Source organism: Heterocephalus glaber, unplaced genomic scaffold, assembly GCF_053883595.1.
Source record: "Heterocephalus glaber isolate CG9 unplaced genomic scaffold, H.glaber_assembly_v1.0 deba00001689, whole genome shotgun sequence".
NCBI classification, from domain to species: Eukaryota; Metazoa; Chordata; class Mammalia; order Rodentia; family Bathyergidae; genus Heterocephalus; species Heterocephalus glaber.
The window spans coordinates 6587231-6605996 of NW_028258414.1; the positions used below are offsets into that span (position 1 = coordinate 6587231).

Below are 18766 nucleotides of genomic sequence, written 5' to 3' on the forward strand. Positions count from 1 at the left end.
ACTGTTAGACTCTGTTCATATGACAGATTAACTAAATGCTTGTCCTCCTTAAAGACAAACCAAGGTAGGCATGATGGCTCACACTTGTAGTCTCAGCACTCTGGGAGGCTGAGGCAGGAGGATCACAAGTTCCAGCTCAGCCTCGGAAACTTAGCAAGACCCTGTCTCAAAATAAAAAACAAAAAGGGCTGGGAATGCACCTCCGTGTGAAGGAACTGTGTTCAATCCCCAACACTGGAAAAAAAAATTCTTGGGAAATGTTAGCTCCAACTTAATTTTATTTGTTCCTAAAGACATCTATCTCAAGAGATAAAAACTTATATCCTGATTTTCCATATACACAGGTCAAAAATTTAACTTCAGACTTACCTCCTTTAAGGGTAAAAATTGAACAATACAAATATGCCTGACTAAAAAAAAAAAAAAATTATAGCCACAAAGAATCTTAAGATGACAGTCTATATTAACCTATCCATACCAGGTTCTTAAGAAATCATCTGTTCCATGGGCCTATTTACTATGAGAACTACCATGACTGACAATCAAACAGGACTTCCTTTCAAGGAGGCTAATACTTAAAGAGCAAACTACAGTAACACTCTTTTCTTTGTTTCAAATTTTGGAGGGATTATCCTTTCACGTGATTTTTTTTTTTTTTTTTTTTTGTACCGGGAAATGAACTCAGGACCTTGTTTGTGCTTGCCGGGCAGGCCCGGCACCACTGAGTTAAATACTCAGCGTTTCATGTGATTTTTAAAGTAGTGTGTTGTCTTAAAACATCACCATTAAAGTTATACTCATTTTACATCAAACAGTATAGAATGGGGCCGTGGATTTAGCTCAGTGGTTTCGACGTCTGGCATGCAAGCACAAGGTCCCGAGTTCAATGCCCGGTACCAAAAAAAAAAAAAAAATTACAGAATGTATAAAGTTCATGCTATAGTATACAAGCAACACATAAATTGATAAGTTTTTATTCACTTTTTATTTATTTCTAGGTTTTAAAAGTTCTCACTTTAATGTAACAAATGATAATGTGACATTAAAAAAAATCTAACTGCATATTCCAAATAAATAATACAAATATTAGAATATGTAAAAATATCTTAGAAAGTAAATTTTCCTTCTCAATTACCTTACTTTTCATAGGAATCAACATAATAAAATGAATAAATGGTTAAGAAACAAGATAGATGACATTAAACTTTCTGTTTGTTTGTTTGTTTGCTTGGTTCTGAGATGGTGTCTGACTATGCTGCCCAAGCTGGGCTTGAATTTGAGAGTTCACATGAACCTCTTTCCTCTGCCAGTAGCTGGGACTGGAGGTGTGTGCCACCAAGCCTGGCTAAGATTAAATCCTCAAAGGTATCCTCTCATTGGTAATTTAAAGATTTGAATAATATGCATATCAGTTCATTTTATTTAGAAAAGATAAAAGCCCATAAAGTGAAAATGTATTTACTTTTTACCATTTTAATCATGGAAGAAAGAAAATTCAAAAGAGAAAAATGGGAGAAAACTAAAAATTAGATGACAGAGAGTAACATGGAGAAAGACAACTAGAAATACGTGATTCTAAACAAAATAGAACGTTGTAAAAGGAACATGCAAGCTAAAAAGTCAGGTACATGCTTTGAAAATTTATATATATAATTAATTTTACTAACCAAATAATACTAGAAACTAAAATACCATTATATTTCCATAGCATTTTATTATTGCATTTAATATACCTTACAGCAAACTGCCATCTTTACCAGCACTCTGAAGTGGTTAAGAGTTTTACAGATGAAGAAAATGCTCATCAGGCCTGGAATTTAGATTTCTAAGTACATATCAGGGGATGCAAAAGGGAAGAGACTCATTAAACAGACTCTTAGGCTATATCCGTTACACAGTACATAATATAGTGAAATGATTTAGTGTATAAATTTCAGTTTTTACATAGTGGGTTTAAGTGGGATACATGTGTATTAAAAAAAAAAAACACCAAAGGGCCGGGGATTTAGCTCAGTGGTTTTGCGACCTGCTGTGCAAGCCCAAGGACTCGAGTTTGATCTCCGGTACCAAAAAATACCCCAAAACCCTAGAGTATTTTCCACAAAGGGAAAGTTGTTTTAAAGTGTTATTTGTAAAATGCATTTTCTTATAAAAAAGTAATATGATTTCTGTAATTTTCTGTTTATACATGACATGTACGTATTTGCATTATGAGTTAGAGACGTATTTACTACTTTTATCCTATTTATCTTACCTTTACTAACCGCATAATCCTGCATGTTGATCCAAAGACTGCGGGCAGGCTCTTTAGAACAACCCAATGCCAAGTCTACATAGACAGCAATTTCAGGCCGCAATTTGTAATCAAAAGGCTTCTGTTCTTCATTTCCTGAAAGAGCTACTTCTAACAGGCAACTCATACATTTATCTAAAAAAAAAAAAAAATCACGTTAATGATTTCAAACCTCATAAATTGTAGTGCTTCAAATAAAATCTTGCCATGTTTATTTAATGCATATGAAATTATATATTTCAAACACTTTGCAGTATCAAGGTAAAGTTCTTTAATGCTTTTCATTTAGAGGTAGATTCACCCTTCTTAGTCCCAATAGAAGGATGTGACACTCGGGGAAGTTCTGGCATTTGGCAGGTACAGGCCAGAGATGCAAAATGTCCTACATGTGCAGCACAGTCTTGCATAACAAAAAACGGGCAGGTTCAAAATGAAATGATATCTTCTTTGAGAAACATGAAGCCATGAGAAAGAGGTTAGGCAGAATTTTTCCTTTATTTTTTTTCTAGACTTAAAGGAAAATAATCAGTTAACAATGGTCCAAGAATGATGGAAGATGACATGAATAATTTCTCACACTTGTACGGGTGGCACTTAACTTTTCAAAGAGATACCTGGCATTCAAAATTCACTTTCATATTTTAAAAAACAAAATGCTCTAAATGAAGCTTTGGCAATTGTCAAAATTCATATTAACCCAGAATATAATTAAATTATTATATACTTACAATTTCACATGACAGTATCATATTTCTTTATACAAGTTTTTAAGCCAAAGATACATTTTTTTAATGGGTTCATGGTTTTATAATTTAAAAATTGAAAAATAACATTAAAAACAGAGTTCATACTTAAGTCTAGTTAACTGAATAAAGTAAATAGAGCAGGAATATAGGGAAGGTAGACACAGATACATTTTTCCTTGGGAGATCATTTGGGGCTGGCAGAGGGGTAAAAACAGGGAACATTGGAATCCTTTTTAGCATATGAAATATCTCTTTAAAACCCCATGATATTACTTTCTTTCATGTAACAGAAACACCAGTCTAGCATTCCATCAGCCATGACCAAAATCACTTTCTGGTTCATAAATGAAATGATGAATGTATACTTTTATTTGCAAAAAGAAGAAAATCTTCAACTTCTTTTCTCCCTCCTATTCTCCAAACTACAAAACCCCAAAGCACATTCCTTCTCTCACTTTGTCTTGGTTCGTTTCTTTTTCCTCCTCCTCTCTCCCTCTCTCACTTCTACTCTTTCTCCCCCTTTTCCCTTCTCTCCCCACCCCCTCTTGTTCTTGCTCTTACTTTCTTTTGTGGACACTGAGTCTCCTTCTTCTCTTATCAGAGAAATAATAAAATTTTAGACCTAATAAGACCATATACGCTCTCTATTCTGACTCATTATTTCAAAGAATCAAAATTAGAGGACCAGAGAGATTAAAGGACCCTTCCTAAATGAATCAAGTAAGGTCATCCGTTGGGAAACTGGGTAAGTTCTTGTGTTTGGTCTGAGAGGTAGCTGGCCAGCTAAGTAAGGAAATCAAAGGTGAGGCAGGAAACACAAACTTCAAAGACACTACAAACAGGGAGGAAAAAAAACCAGATTACCACTCATGGGGACTGGCAAATCATGAGATAAACAGTGCTTTACTTTGTGTGAAGCAGTTTTATAATCCCCAAGTTTCAGAACACAACTAATCAAATATTTCTCTATTTTTATGAGTTAGATGAATTGCTCAAATTGAGTAATAAAACACAAAAGAGAACAGATCTACATTTTCTTAATTCAGGGGGCTCTTTTGACTATACCATTATGCAGAACTTAACTGTTTTATTCTGTGCTCTTCCCTATAACTGCTAATGCTGCAATCGTCTATCAGTTCCTTCTTCAGCAAACTCAGAACATGAAAAATTGCCAATGGAGGTACAAATAAGCGTGTATTTTAAATGTTGCAGAAAAGCATATTACCTAACTGAGGAGTGTCCATTTCGACTCCGTCACTGAAAAGTGGTGTTTTCATCCAATATGCTGTATCCTGTTCCTCTGGAGACACCGGGGAACCCTGAAGCATGCCTCCAAGACAACGTCCGATGAGGAGAGCAATTGTCCTTTCCAGGTCCACAAGCCATACCCAAGATTGAGCTGGCTGAGGTAATGGAACACCAGCAGGATCGATTACTTCTGGCCCTCCTAAAGAAAATCATCAGTATCCTGGTCCAGAGGAAGGGCTTCATGGCTACCATCCCTCCTGCCGCTCCTGGCCCAGAGGAAGGGGCTTCCAGGCTGCCATCCATCCCGCCACTCCCGGATCAGAGACAGGGGCTTCTGAGCCGCATTCCCACTGCTCCTGGTCCAGAGGAAGGGGCTTCCAGGCCACCATCCTTAACGCCACTCCCAGCCCCTGTCCCACCTCTCCCAGCTCAGAGGAGATGAGCCGCGCCATTGCCAATAGCACCCCCCGCCCCCCGAGTCAAAATGAGAAAACATGTAAATAAGTCTCAAAACCAGACTTCCAGATCACCTACAGCAACCCCAAAGGGAAATGAGATGGAACACTCTGATACTCAACCACCTGGACCCACTGAACTGGCAACAAAAGGGGATCTGGAAAAAAATGAAACCAGAAATAATTTCTCAGATAACAGGAGAAATTGTGCTCCTAGTGCAAGACATGATTAACAAATCTAGAGAGGAGCTGAGGAACATGATGGAATCCCAACATCAGAAACAAATGGAATCCATAAAACAGATGCAAATAGATTTCCAGGACATGAAAAACTCCACTGAAAGTCTACACAGCAGAATGAGCCAATGTGAGGACAGAATTTCAGATATAGAAGATAAGATTGCAATTAATGACCAGGAAAAGAAAAATTGCTTCAAAATTATAAGGGAACATGAGAGATCAATCCAGCAGCTGCTAGATGATGCAAAGAAGAATAACATAAGACTGACTGGAGTCAATGAAGAAACAGGAGAGAGTGCAGATGACATAAAAGAACTCGTCACAGAAGTAATGGCAGAAAACTTCCCAAGCAGGGGAAAAGAACTTGACATACAAATAAGTGAGGCATATAGGACTCCAAATAGCCTTGATCAAAAAAAATCTACACATAGGCATATAATAGTTAAGATTCCAGAAACACAACAGAAGAACAAAGTTCTACCAACAGTTAGAGAAAAGAAACAAATCACATACAAACGAAAGCCCATCAGAATCACAGCAGACTTCTCAACACAAACCATTAAGGCAAGAAGAGCTTGGAGTGACATATTCCAAGCCCTAAAAGAAAACAGCCTCCAACCCAGATTGATGTACCCTGAAAAACTATCTTTCAAAATGGATGGAGAAATAAGATACTTTAATGACAAAGAGCACCTTAGGAACTTCATGAATACCAAACCAGCACCCCAAAGAATTTTACACAATATCCTAGGAACAGACATTGAGGATCACAACCCCAGGAAGCAAAGCAGAATAAACCCATCTGGCATGACAAGAAATTAAATGTAAAGGGGGAGGGCCAGGGATTTAGTTAAGTGGTTTCGGCACCTGCCTAGCAAGCTCAAGGACCCGAGATCGATCCCTAGTACCCCCCCAAAAAAAAGTAAAGGAGGAGAACCCAACAAAAAGAAAAAGTCATGGCAATGACAAGTCAATACGTTTCAGTTATAACCATCAATGTTAATGGTCTCAATTCACCAATCAAAAGAAATAGACTGGCAGAATGGGTCAAGAAGCAAAATCCAACAATATGCTGCATACAAGAAACACACTTCATTCAAAAGGAAACTCATAGACTGAAAGTTAAAGGGTGGAAAACAATATTCCATGCTACGGGAACCCGAAAAAAAGTAGGAGTAGCTATCCTCTTGGCAGATCAAGTGAATTTCAAACCAACACTGATTAAGAGAGACGAAGAAGGACACTACATCCTTGTAAAGGGAACAATCCAACAGGAAGAGATGACAATCATAAATATCTATGCACCAAACACTAGTGCACCCAACTATATAAAACAAATACTAACGGACATGAAAAGTCATACATGCACTAATACAATTGTTGTGGGGGACCTCAACACCCCACTGTCACAAATAGATAGATCAACTAGACAAAAAATAAGTAATGAAATACAAGAACTCAATCGAACTCTTGAACAAATGAACTTAACAGATGTTTACAGAGTCTTCCACCCCACAAAATCAGAATACACATTCTTCTCAGCTGCACATGGGTCATTCTCCAAAACAGACCACATACTCACACATAGTACATGTTTAAGTAAGTGCAAAGGAATTGAAGTTATGTCTTGTATATTATCAGACCATAGTGCAATGAAATTGGAGATCCATTGCAAAAGAAACTCGAAAAATTTCATAAACATGTGGAAATTGAACAACACACTTCTGAATAACCAATGGGTCACAGAGGAAATTAAAGAAGAGATCAGACAGTTCCTTCAATCAAATGACAATGACAATACAACATATTGGAATCTATGGGACACAATGAAAGCAGTCTTACGAGGGAAATTCATAGCAGTCAATACACATATTAAGAAAACAGAATGAGCCCAATTAAACAACCTGATGCTGAACCTCAAGCTTCTAGAAAAAGAGCAGGGCAACCCCAAAGCTCATACAAGGGAGGAAATTATAAAGATCAGAGGAGAAATCAATCCAATGGAGACTAAGAGAATGATAGAAAAAAATCAAAGCCAAGAGTTGGTTCTAAGAATCAACAAAATTGACAAACCCTTAGCCAACCTTATCAGAAAAAGGAAAGAAGAGGCCCAAATCCATGCAATTAGGAATGAAAAGGGTGAAATTACAACACACCCAGCAGAAATCCAGAGGATCATTAATACCTACTTCCAGAACCTATACGCCAATAAGATGGACAACACAGAAGAAATGGACACATTCCTAGATACATATGAATTACCAAAGTTGAACGAAGAAGACCTAAAAATTCTAAACAACCCAAAATCAACCAATGAAATTGAAAACATAATTAAAAACTTAGCAACTAAGAAAAGCCCAGGCCCTGATGGCTTCACTGCTGAATTCTACAAGACATTTAGAGAGGAACTACTGCCACCACTGTTTAAACTCTTCAATGAAATTGAAAGGGAAGGAATACTCCCAAATTCATTCCTGGAAGCAAGCATCACCTTGATCCCCAAAGCAGAGAAAGACCCAACTGAAAAAGAGAACTATAGGCCAATCTCTAATGAACACAGATGCAAAAATCCTTAATAAGATACTGGCAAATAGAATGCAGAAGATCATCAAGAAGATCATACACCCTGATTAAGTGGGATTCATCCCAGGGATGCAGGGATGGTTCAACATATGCAAATCAATCAATGTAATACACTATATCAATAGAGCCAAGGACAAAAACCTTACGATTATCTCCATAGACGCAGAAAAAGCATTTGACAAAATCCAACATGCATTCATAATAAAAACCATACAAAAAACTGGACTAGATGGTCTCTACCTCAAACTGATAAAAGCCATCTATGAAAAACCAACAGCCCTGGAAGGAAGCTCCCCATCTCCACCCCAGGCTCCTAGGGCAGAGAAGCTGAGCCGGTCCCAGCACCCAGAAGGAAGCTCCCCCACTGCCATCCCAAGCTCCTAGGGCAGAGAAGGTGAGCCGTGTGGGCGGCAGAAGCACCCCCTCCCGAGGAAATGAGAAGACACGTAAACAAGTCTCAAAAACAGACTTCTGGATCACCTACAGCAATCCCAAAGGGAAATGAGATGGAACAATCTGATACTCAACCACCTGGACTCTCTGAACTGGCAACAAAAGAGGATCTGGAAAAAATGAAATCAGAAATAATTACTCAGATAACAGCAAAGATTTTGCTCATGGTGCAAGACATGATTAATAAATCTAGAGAGGACACAGATTTAAAAAATACAGGATCTGAGGAACATGATGGAATCCCAACATAGGAAACAAATGGAATCCATAAGACAGATACAAACAGATTTGCAAGAGATTAAAAACTCCATCGAAAGTCTGCACAGCAGAATGAACCAATGTGAGGATAGAATTTCACATATAGAAGATAAGAATGCAATTACTGAAGAAGATAAGAAAAATTGCTTTAAAATTGTAAGGGAACATGAGAAATCAATCCAGCAGCTGCTAGACAATGCAAAGAAGAATAACATAAGACTGACTGGAGTCAATGAAGAAACAGGAGAGAGTGCAGATGACATAAAAAAATGGTTCACAAAAGTGATGGCAGAAAACTGCCCAAGCAGGGGGAAAGAACTTGACATACAGATAAGTGAGCCATATAGGACTCCAGCTAGCCTTAATCAAAAAAAATCTACACATAGGCATATAATAGTTAGGATTCCAGAAATCCAACAGAAGAACAAAACTCTGCAAGCAGTGAGAGAAAAGAAACAAATCACATACAAAGGAAAGCCCATCAGAATCACAGCAGACTTCTCAATGCAAACCCTCAAGGCAAGAAGAGCTTGGAGTGACATATTCCAAGCCCTAAAGGAAAACAGCCTCCAACTCAGATTGATGTACCCTGCAAAACTATCTTTCAAAATTGATGGAGAAGTAAGATACTTTCATGACAAAGAGCACCTCAGGAACTTCATGAATACCAAACCAGCACTCCAAAAAATTTTAGATAATACCCTAGGAAAAGACAATGAGGATCACAAACCCAGGAAACCCAGCAGAATGAATCCATTGGGCGTGACAAATTAAATCCAAAGGGGGAGAATCCAACAAAAAGAAAAAGTCATGACAAGGCTTTTAAAACTTTTAACTTCATCTCCCTAACGAGTGTATAGTTCAATCTTATTATTGTACTGATTAGTATTTTTCTCATTCTAAGAGTTGCACACCATTCCTTGTGCTATACTGGCTATTTATCATCTTTTTATGTCTACATTTTAATTGGGTTGTCTATTAATGAGCTCTAAGAATTCTTTATATATTCTGCTCATAGGTTATATGTATTGTAAATACGGTCTGTTTAAGGACTACTTTTCATTTTAATGATGTCATTTAAAGTTCTAAGTTTTGATGGAATCTCATTTGTCAATTTTTTTCTTTTATACATCATGTTTTTTGTATCTTAGGTAGTTCTTGCCTACCCTGAATTCATAAATATTTTCCCTTATAATTTCTTCTTAAAGTTTTATACTTTTAGGCTTTCTTATTTAGGTTCATAGATCCCTTCAGCTTATTTTCATGTATGGAAAAAAAGGGTTGAGGTTAATTTTTTATATATGGACACCAGGTGTTCTAGTGCCTTTTGGTGAAAACACTATCTCTTCCTCAGCTCCTGAATTGAATTTATATTCTATAAAATGCTAATGTTAAATAATCTTTCAAAACTCAGTGGACTACATATATGTGGTTCTATTTCTAGATTCTCTGTTTTATTCAAATGATCTATATGTCTTTCCTTACACCAACACTGCCTTGATTACTGTAGCTTTAGAAGAAGTCTTAAAATTAGGTACTAAACGTCTTCCAACATTGTTTTTGTTTTTGTTTTTAACTTTTCTAGGTCCTTTGTACTCCTACATAACTTTTAAATTTCAATATCCAATTCTTCATTTATACCAAGTATACACAGATCTGAATTTTTATATATACCTTGTTTTCTAATCCTGCTAAATTCAAATACAAGTTCTAGGGGCTCCTAGAGATTTCTTAGTATTTTCTCTGTAGATGATCATTTCATTTACATATAAAGATTTTTGCTTCTGCCATGCCAATCCTATCCTAGCTGTGTCATTTTATTGCCAGACTATTTTGGTTTGGGCCTAGGTTTCAAAGTTTAATGGACAGATAAAGAGTAAGCATATCTGCCCTTGTTCCCCACCTTAAGGAGAAAGCATTGTATCTTCTCCATTTATATAAGGCATTCTCGCTGGAAGTATGGAGTACATGTTTTTAATCTGTTGAGAAGTTTCTGTTGTACTTCTAGGCTCCTGATAGCTTTGACCATGAACAGTTGTAGAATTTAGTCCGATACTTTTTCTCCAACTAGTGACAGGATCATATGGCTTTTGCCTTTCCTCTGTTAAAATGATGACTTTTGGGGGTGGATGTTCCAATGCTGAACCAACACTGCCATCCCTATAACAAAACCACTTTCTACATCCTGCCAGATCTGACTTCTAATAGTTTGTTTCGTTAAACAAATGTCTATCTATGTTCATACTTTTTTCTTCTATTATCTTTATCCAGTTTTAGGATTAGCACAATTTTCAGTTCCTAAAATGAGGGGAGAAGTGTTCCTTCTTTTTTCTGCTTTAACTGTTTGATATAATTTATCAGTTAAAATGTTTATGAGCCTGCTGTTGTCATATAGGTAGGTTTTCAAGCTAGGAATATACTTTCTTTAATAGGTGGTATTCAAATTTTATATTTCCACCAGAGTTAGTTTCATTAATTTGTCTTCTAAGGTACTTCTTAGAAGTTGTCAAATTTATTTTTAAAAATATTTTTGTACTATGCTTTCTATATCCTTTTAAATTCTGTAAAATCTGTGTAATGTCTCCTAGATCTTAATATTGTAATTTGAAAAATGTATAACTGATATTGTGTAACAGGAAGAAAAGGTCTAAAAGAGCAGGGGAATTGGGAGGGGTAGGGGAAGGGAAAAAAGGGAAAGGAAAAAATATGAGAAGAGGAAAAAAAATGGAAACAAGGTCTTTGCAAATAGGGAAGGGTGGAGGGGGTGAAGGGAGGGCAAGGGAAGGGGAAAAAAAATAAGAACCAAGAGACTCATGTAATGGGTACAAGATCCCAATGATGAATCTAACTGTACTTTATACCGAAAATGTACCAATAAACTTAATGGGGAAAAAAAAAAAAAGAAAAACCAACAGCCAATATCATACTAAATGGTCAAAAACTGAAATCCTTCACACTAAAATCAGGAACAAGACAAGGATGTCCACTATCACCACTCTTGTTCAATATAGTTCTGGAAACATTAGCCACAGCAATTAGACAAGAGAAAGAAATAAAAGGATTGATAGGAAATGAAGAAGTCAAATTGTCATTATTTGCAGATGACATGATACTGTATATAGAAGACCCCAAGAACTCCACCAAAAGTCTTCTAGACTTAATAACCAAATTCAGTCAAGTAGCTGGTTATAAGGTCAACACACAAAAATCAATAGCTTTCCTCTACACAAATGACAGACTCACTGAGAGAGAAATAGGGCAAATAACTCCTTTCACAATAGCATCCAAAATACTAAAACACCTAGGAATCAACCTAATGAAAGAAATCAAAGACCTCTTCTCTGAAAACTATGGCACTCTGAAAAGAGAGATTGAAGATGATATCAGAAAATGGACAGACATCTCCTGCTCCTGGGTAGGAAGGATTAACATAGTGAAAATGGTCCTACTTCCAAAACTGCTATATAGATTCAATGCAATCCCAATTGAGATCCCAGCAGCATACTTCATGAATCTTGAGAAAACAATCCAAAAATTCATTTGGAACAAGAAGAGACCCAGAATAGCAAAAGTAATTCTAGATAACAGAGACATGGCAGGGGCTATCACAATCCCCAACCTGCAACTATACTACAAAGCTACCATGATAAAAACAGCATGGTACTGGCAAAAAAAAAACTGACCTGAGGACCAGTGGAACAGATTAGAAGATGCAAAAACAATGCCAGACACACTCAGCCATCTCATCTTTGATAAAGGAGCCAAACACCCTCACTGGAGGAAAGATAGCCTCTTTAATAAATGGTGCTGGAAAAATTGGACTTCAACTTCCCAAAGATTAAAGGTAGACCTATATCTCTCACCATGCACTAAACTAAAATAGAAATGGATTAAAGATCTAAATATTAAAATAGAAACTCTGAACCAGTTGGAACAGAAGTTAGGTAGAACTCTTGAAGACATCAATGTAGGAAAAGATTTTATGAACAAAACCGCAGTTGCCCATGAACGAGCACAAACAATCAACAAGTGGGATCTCTTATTAAAAAGCTCTGCACAGCAAGAGAAACCACCAGCAGTGTGAAGAGACAACCCACAATGTGGGAAAAAATCTTCACCAGCTGTCCCGCAGACAAAGGTCTACTATCTCAAATCTATAAAGAACTTAAAAAGATCAAACCTCCCAAATTTAAAGACCCAATCCGAAAATGGGCATCTGAAATGAACAGACGTTTCTCAGACAAAGAAGTAGAAATAGCAAATAAATACATGAAAAAATGTTCAACAGCACTGGTCATTCGAGAGATGCAAATGAAAACAATGCTGAGATTCCACCTCACTCCAGAAAGAATGGCTGCTATCATGAAATCAACCTATAACAAATGCTGGTGGGGCTGTGGGGAAAGAGGAACCCTGATCCACTGCTGGTGGGAGTGTAGACTGGTGCAACCACTGTGGAAATCAGTATGGAGATACCTCCAAGAACTAGGACTGGAAGTCCCATTTAAGCCTGCTATTCCACTGCTGGGGATCTTCCCCAAAGAATTAAAAGAATCATACCACGGTGATATATGTGTGTCCATGTTCATAGCAGCACAGTTTGTGATAGCTAAAACTTGGAAACAGCCCAAATGCCCATCAACTGGAGACTGGATAAAGAAAATGTGGTTTTTAAAAAAAATAAAATGGAGTACTACTCAGCCATAAAAAATGAGAAATTAGAGACATTTATAGCTAAGTGGATGCACATTGAGGTGATACTCTTAAGTGAAATAAATAGGACACACATGTATAAATACTGAATAGTTTCTCTGGTGTGAGAAACTGAAAGTGTAAATAAGGACTAAATGTATAATAGGTAATGTGAAACAGGAAGAAAAGGGGCAAAGGGGAAGGAAGTGGGAGGGCTAGGGGAAAGGATAGAAGGGAATGGGATTAATATGAGAAATGGAAAATGAGGAACAAAATCTTTGTAAATAGGGAGGAATGGAGGGGTTGAAGGGAAGGCTGGGCAATGGTGAAAAGTAAGAATCAAGAGAGATTATGTAAAGGTACAAATTTCCAATGATGAATGTCATTAGATTGTATACCTAAAATGTACCAATGATTAGAATGAATAATCGATAATGCAAAATAGGAAGAAAAGGTCCAAAGGGGTAGGGGTAGTGGGAGGGGCAGGGGAAAGGAAAGAAGGGAAAGGAAAAATGCTGAGAAATGGAAAAAATGGAAATCAAGTCTTTGTAAATAGGGAAGGGTGGAGGGGGTGAAGGAAGGGCTAGGAATGGGGAAAAAATAAGAACCAAGATGCATCATGTAAAGGTACAGTTCCCAATGAGAAATGTAATTGTGTTGTATACCTAAAATGTACCAATAAAAGAATTTAACCAAAAAAAAAAAAAAAAAAGACAAAATCATTAGTGATCATGTCTTTATCTGGTGCTTTTAAGAGCCAAAGTTTTCTCATCGCTCTAATCTATTGCATTGCAATAAAATATTGAAATAAACTAATTTTACAATGAAAACATACAATACTTTATATATTCTCTGGTATATCAAGCTAATTGAAAACAGAGAAGTACTATTAAATAAAAATTTCCTTCATAAAATTACTAATTTTAAGATAAACATTGAAATACTCTTCAGGAAGAATATGGAGGCTGATTCAGGATAAATTAGATAAGTGCATATTGCCTAAATATATTCTCACAGCCACACTATGTCTGTTAAAATCAAAGACTATTCGGTTTTTTCCTAACCCTTATACCATTTCCCAATGGGGGAACTAATGTTTTCCTTGACTGGGCTCAGCAGCATGTCAAAAGCATTAAGAAAGATGCACGTTGGATTTGTGGACAATTGCCCACTTCTAGTGCACCTGAGCTACCATGGTAGGTATCACCTTTACAGGGAGATGACTGGGTAAAGCCTCAAAATTTTATAGGACAACTACAAAGCACAGCAACAATTTTAACACTTGCAACCAGGTTTAATGTCTCTCAATTATCAGTAAATGAGACTCTGCATCAAATGGGACATGGGAAAAATTTTTCACTAGCCACAGTTAATGTATGACAAAATTTTCCCAAATGACTATTTTCCTATTCTCCAGATCAAATTTTATGCTCTTTAGTGAATCTCCGAGCTCATTCCTCCAAAATCAACACAAGAGTTTATCCATTAAGAGACAGTATTGCTTAATTCTTTTAGGTCTTGAAATCAGAATTGTCTTGTACAGTACTAAGGTCTAGACACATGCTCTCTTACTATCCATTTATTTTTAAAGGTTCTCTACTTTTAAAAATGATAGTCACAGTGGGGCCTGGGATTTAGCTCAGTGGTTCCGGCACCTGCCTCGCAAGCACAAGGTCCCGAGTTCGATCTCCAGTACCAAAAATAAATAAATTAATTAAATAAAAGTAAAAATGGATCTAAAAATAAACAAAAAATTAACCATTAAAGTAAAATAACTGCCACAATATAAAAATATCTACCAGACTGGAAAGTTTCACAGATAAATTTCCCTAGAATGTCAAGAAATGACAACCCCTAACTTGCACAAATTATTTCAGACAACAAGAACAAAAAAACATAGATGATTCCAAATTCATGCTTCAAGGTGAGTATATTTTTGGTAGCAAAAATCAGTCAAGGATAGATAGCAATAAACAGTAATACAGTATAAAAATATCAGTTATAAACACAAGTAACAGAAATCCAAAGTAAAATGACACCTATCACTTGACACAATAAGAGTGACTCTTAGAGGTTTAAGATGTTTTAGAAAAGTTACAATTAACTCAGAGCACCTCCATATAAATCCTAATCACTATGCTGGTAAACGTGACACTTTGAATCTATCTATATCCAGTGGTCACAGAACCACCCTCAAGTTACAGACAGGCCCTCAAGGTCATTCTGTCCAACTTCAAGGTTTTCCAGAAGAAAGCAATGCTATAAGCAGTGATATGTGACTTTCTCAAGATTATACCACAAGTAACTAGCAAAGCCAAGACTGAAAACTAGATCTTTTTACACTTCACCCTAGGGTTCTTTCTAATGAAAGAAGAGGTCTAACTTAAAAGATTTTTAAGATTTCAGTGATGAAGTAAGTTCCTTTGATAGTCATGAGATAAATAGGCTCCAATGGACAAACACAGTATCTTCTGTGGCACAATATTTTAAACTAGATTCACCAACATTTTATAAATCAATGGTGAATTAGACTGCCATATCTATTTCGTATAAAGCACCTAAAAACTGAAAGGTTCTCAATATCCATCTTTTACATTTGACCAGTTACCTACATATCTAACCAAAACACCAAATATTTTACTGTCAGATTTAAAATTAAAAATCTTTTAGAATTATAATTATTAGCATGTAATTATTAGCATTATTATATAAAATAATGGGTTTATTGTGACATTTCCATGCGTATAACATGCTTTCTTCTACCCTCCCTACTGCCCTTTCTTCCTCCTCTACTCCTCTCCCCTTTCCCTTCCCTAATATGGTAGTCCTTTCTGTCATACTGTCTTTTTGTAAATAAAACTCTTTAAGAAATAAAACTTTTATTCGATCCCCGGTACCAAAAAAAAAAATAATAAAACTTTTAAATTGAATCTAATAATACATTTATGATTAAATGCATCATTATTTTAAGTACCTCTAAGGAAAAATGATGCTGACTAAATTATGACACAATGCTTTCCTATCATCTACTGTAAGATGCAACTCAATCTTACCCAAGTCAAAATTTAAAGAAAAAAACAGTGAAATACAGAATCCTAACCTGATAACTATAAAGATACTTTTTATGAGTCCCCTATACAAGCATCTTTCTTCACAGTCCCATGTCACTTGCCTACTTTAGACCATAAACTCTCAAAAGATAATCTTATCTTTTGATTACACAAAACACCCAGTGTCAGATATGATTTGGGCTTATGCAAGAGGGACAACTTCTCAAAAGCATTATTTACCCTTTTTTGACCTTTACTTACCATGAAGAGGCCACTGTAACTCTTGGTCTTCTAAAAGAGCTGCAGCTGGCAGGAGTCTATTAAGGCAATCAAGAGGTGGCAAGAGATCGAGGAGGTAACTCAACAGGGGACGAGCCACTGACACTGGGAGTAACAGTAGTGAGTTAACAATCTGGCAGAGCATACTGCCTGCTGCTGAGACATATATCACATCTAGAAAGGGCAAGAAATGCAATGTGAACAACTATTTCAAACAAACTGTTTAAAAAAGAACTGAAGAAAAACTACTTTAGTTTGGAACAGAGTAGACTAAGCTAACAACTCTTTTTGAACACTCCCCTGCTACCTGGTGCCATACAAATATTTACTCACTTTCAGAAAGTACCACCAAGAGACATTTTGCAGGAAAGCACACCTATATTTCACGCCAATCAGTTCAATGGGTTATAACTTTTAAAATACATTTTGAGGGCCGGGGATTTAGCTCAGTGGTTTCACCGCCTGCTGCACAAGCGCAAGGACCCGAGTTCGATCCCGGGTACCAAAAAAATTTTAAAAATAAAATAAAATACATTATGAATTTCTCATTAATTATCTTCATTTGAAAATTGAGGACCTTCAAGACCAAGCACTGTTCTAGGTGAAGGTGATACAGCTATGACCAAAGCAGCCAAAAATTTCTGCCCTCGTGGTTACATTGTAGTGAGGGAAGCTTTTTAAAAATTTTTTGAACCCAATTTAATTTTTAAAATTTAAATTACATTAAAGTGTTTTTACCATAGGCACAGATTTTAAATAAAATTTGTTTACACATTTCATTATATTTAGAGCTAGAAAGAACATTCGAAGATGAGTTTAGTGTAAAGATGCTAAATTTTAGTTGCTTGTGGAACAACCACATAGAGATGTCTAATCAGAAATGGTTTCAGTTCCTCAGCTTGTTTCTTTCTTTCCTCAGCTGGGACACTGCAGAGTTGAGACTGTTTGAGTCAGATATGGTGAATTTTAATTGTTAATGGGACAACCAAGAATAGATATCCAGTACGCAACTAGACAAAGGCTCTAGTGCTTAAGAAAGGAATTCTCACATTGAAATCAGTAACACACGGGGTGCTTAAAGACTGAGATTAAATAAAAACATTCAGGAAGGAAAAAAGGGTGAAAACAATTCAGAGGATCCCCACATTAAAGGCAATGTTGAAGGAAGGAAGAGAGGCCTGTCAGAGCTCATGGAAAAACAGTGGTCAGAGAGATGAGAAAAAACAGAACTGTGACCACACAGAAGACCATGGAAGAAAGCTTTCAAGAAGGAAAAAGGGACACTGGAAAATGCTAAAGAAAGATAAACAGTAAAAGATATATCACTTTGTACCATTTGAAATTAATCTTTTGGATTTTACACCACCCAATGTCTTTAAATTAGGCCTTTTTGTGTCAGTTAGAATCTTCTAGTGTTAGCATTACCCCAAACCAATATTAAAGGGATATTCAATAAAAAAGAGATTCAAGACAATTCCTCTTCTACTCAGAGGCTGCAGCCCTCAAGGCTTTGGAAAGGTTAACAATTCTTACTTTTAAACTACTTATTATATGGTAATTCAATACCAAACTAACCTCTTAATTTTTCTCCAACACTGCCATTCCAAGGACTTTCCTTGAGCAAATTTGCAGAACGAGAATAAATATCTGTGGCATGAGGCAACAAGAGCTGAAGATGTTTATGAAGCAATGCCACACTGCTTGAGTTCTGAGGAGAAAGAAGTTCCTTAATTACTAAAGTTCCTTAGTTACTTAATTAGCTCAATGGTTCCACCGCCTACCTTGCAGGCACAAGGTTCCAAGTTCGACCCCCGGTATCAAAAAAAAAAAAAAAAGATTAAAGGTACAAAATATTATGGTACACCCAAATATCCGAGTTTCAAGGTCCCTGATGGATGACCATAAAAAGCAACGAATCACATACCTCACTAATGTTATTAATATGGCAAAATGCCAACAGCTGTTTCTGTAGTGAACACAGCAGTTCATGGAGATGAGCAGGCTGACTGTTCTCTGATGATGATGTTCCAAGTAGAAATTTATCACTATTCTTTTCTAGCTCTCCAAATGCTTGATCCTAAAATGACATGTTAAAGATTATATTTGAAATGTTTCAAAATGAAAGTAATGCCCTATCATAAGTGATTCTAATTTAGAAGGGATTATGTTCTTTCTCCTATCACCAATTTTTTTCCCCCAGTACTGGGGAATGAACCCAGGGCCCCTGTATTGAGCTACTACTTCCCTAGCCCTTTTTTAATATTTTACTTTGTGACAAGGTCGCCCCCTAAATTGACCAGGCTGGGCTTGAACTGGCAATCTTCCTGCCCCAGCCTCCTAAAGTGCTGAGATTACACCAACATACCTGGCTCAATTACCAATGTTTACATCTTTGTTTATAATCCTTGTAATAAACTATTTGAAGGTAAAATTTCTATTTGTTTTTCTATTTAAGAAATAACACACGCA

The 18766-nt window shown here is 36.5% G+C and overlaps 1 protein-coding gene across 14 annotated transcripts in view; it reads right to left on the reverse strand.

Annotated features, from left to right (window-relative positions):
* Positions 1-18766, reverse strand: part of Herc1 (HECT and RLD domain containing E3 ubiquitin protein ligase family member 1) — a 206681-nt gene that overhangs the window by 100457 nt on the left and 87458 nt on the right. For all 14 annotated transcript variants that reach the window (XM_087199032.1, XM_087199031.1, XM_087199030.1 and 11 more), the window contains exons 15-19: positions 18222-18374; positions 17873-18005; positions 16280-16471; positions 4265-4486; positions 2255-2428 (exon numbers count right to left, since the gene is read on the reverse strand). In XM_087199032.1, coding sequence (XP_087055158.1) covers positions 2255-2428; positions 4265-4486; positions 16280-16471; positions 17873-18005; positions 18222-18374 — 874 coding nt within the window. The remainder of the gene's footprint in view (positions 1-2254; positions 2429-4264; positions 4487-16279; positions 16472-17872; positions 18006-18221; positions 18375-18766) is intronic.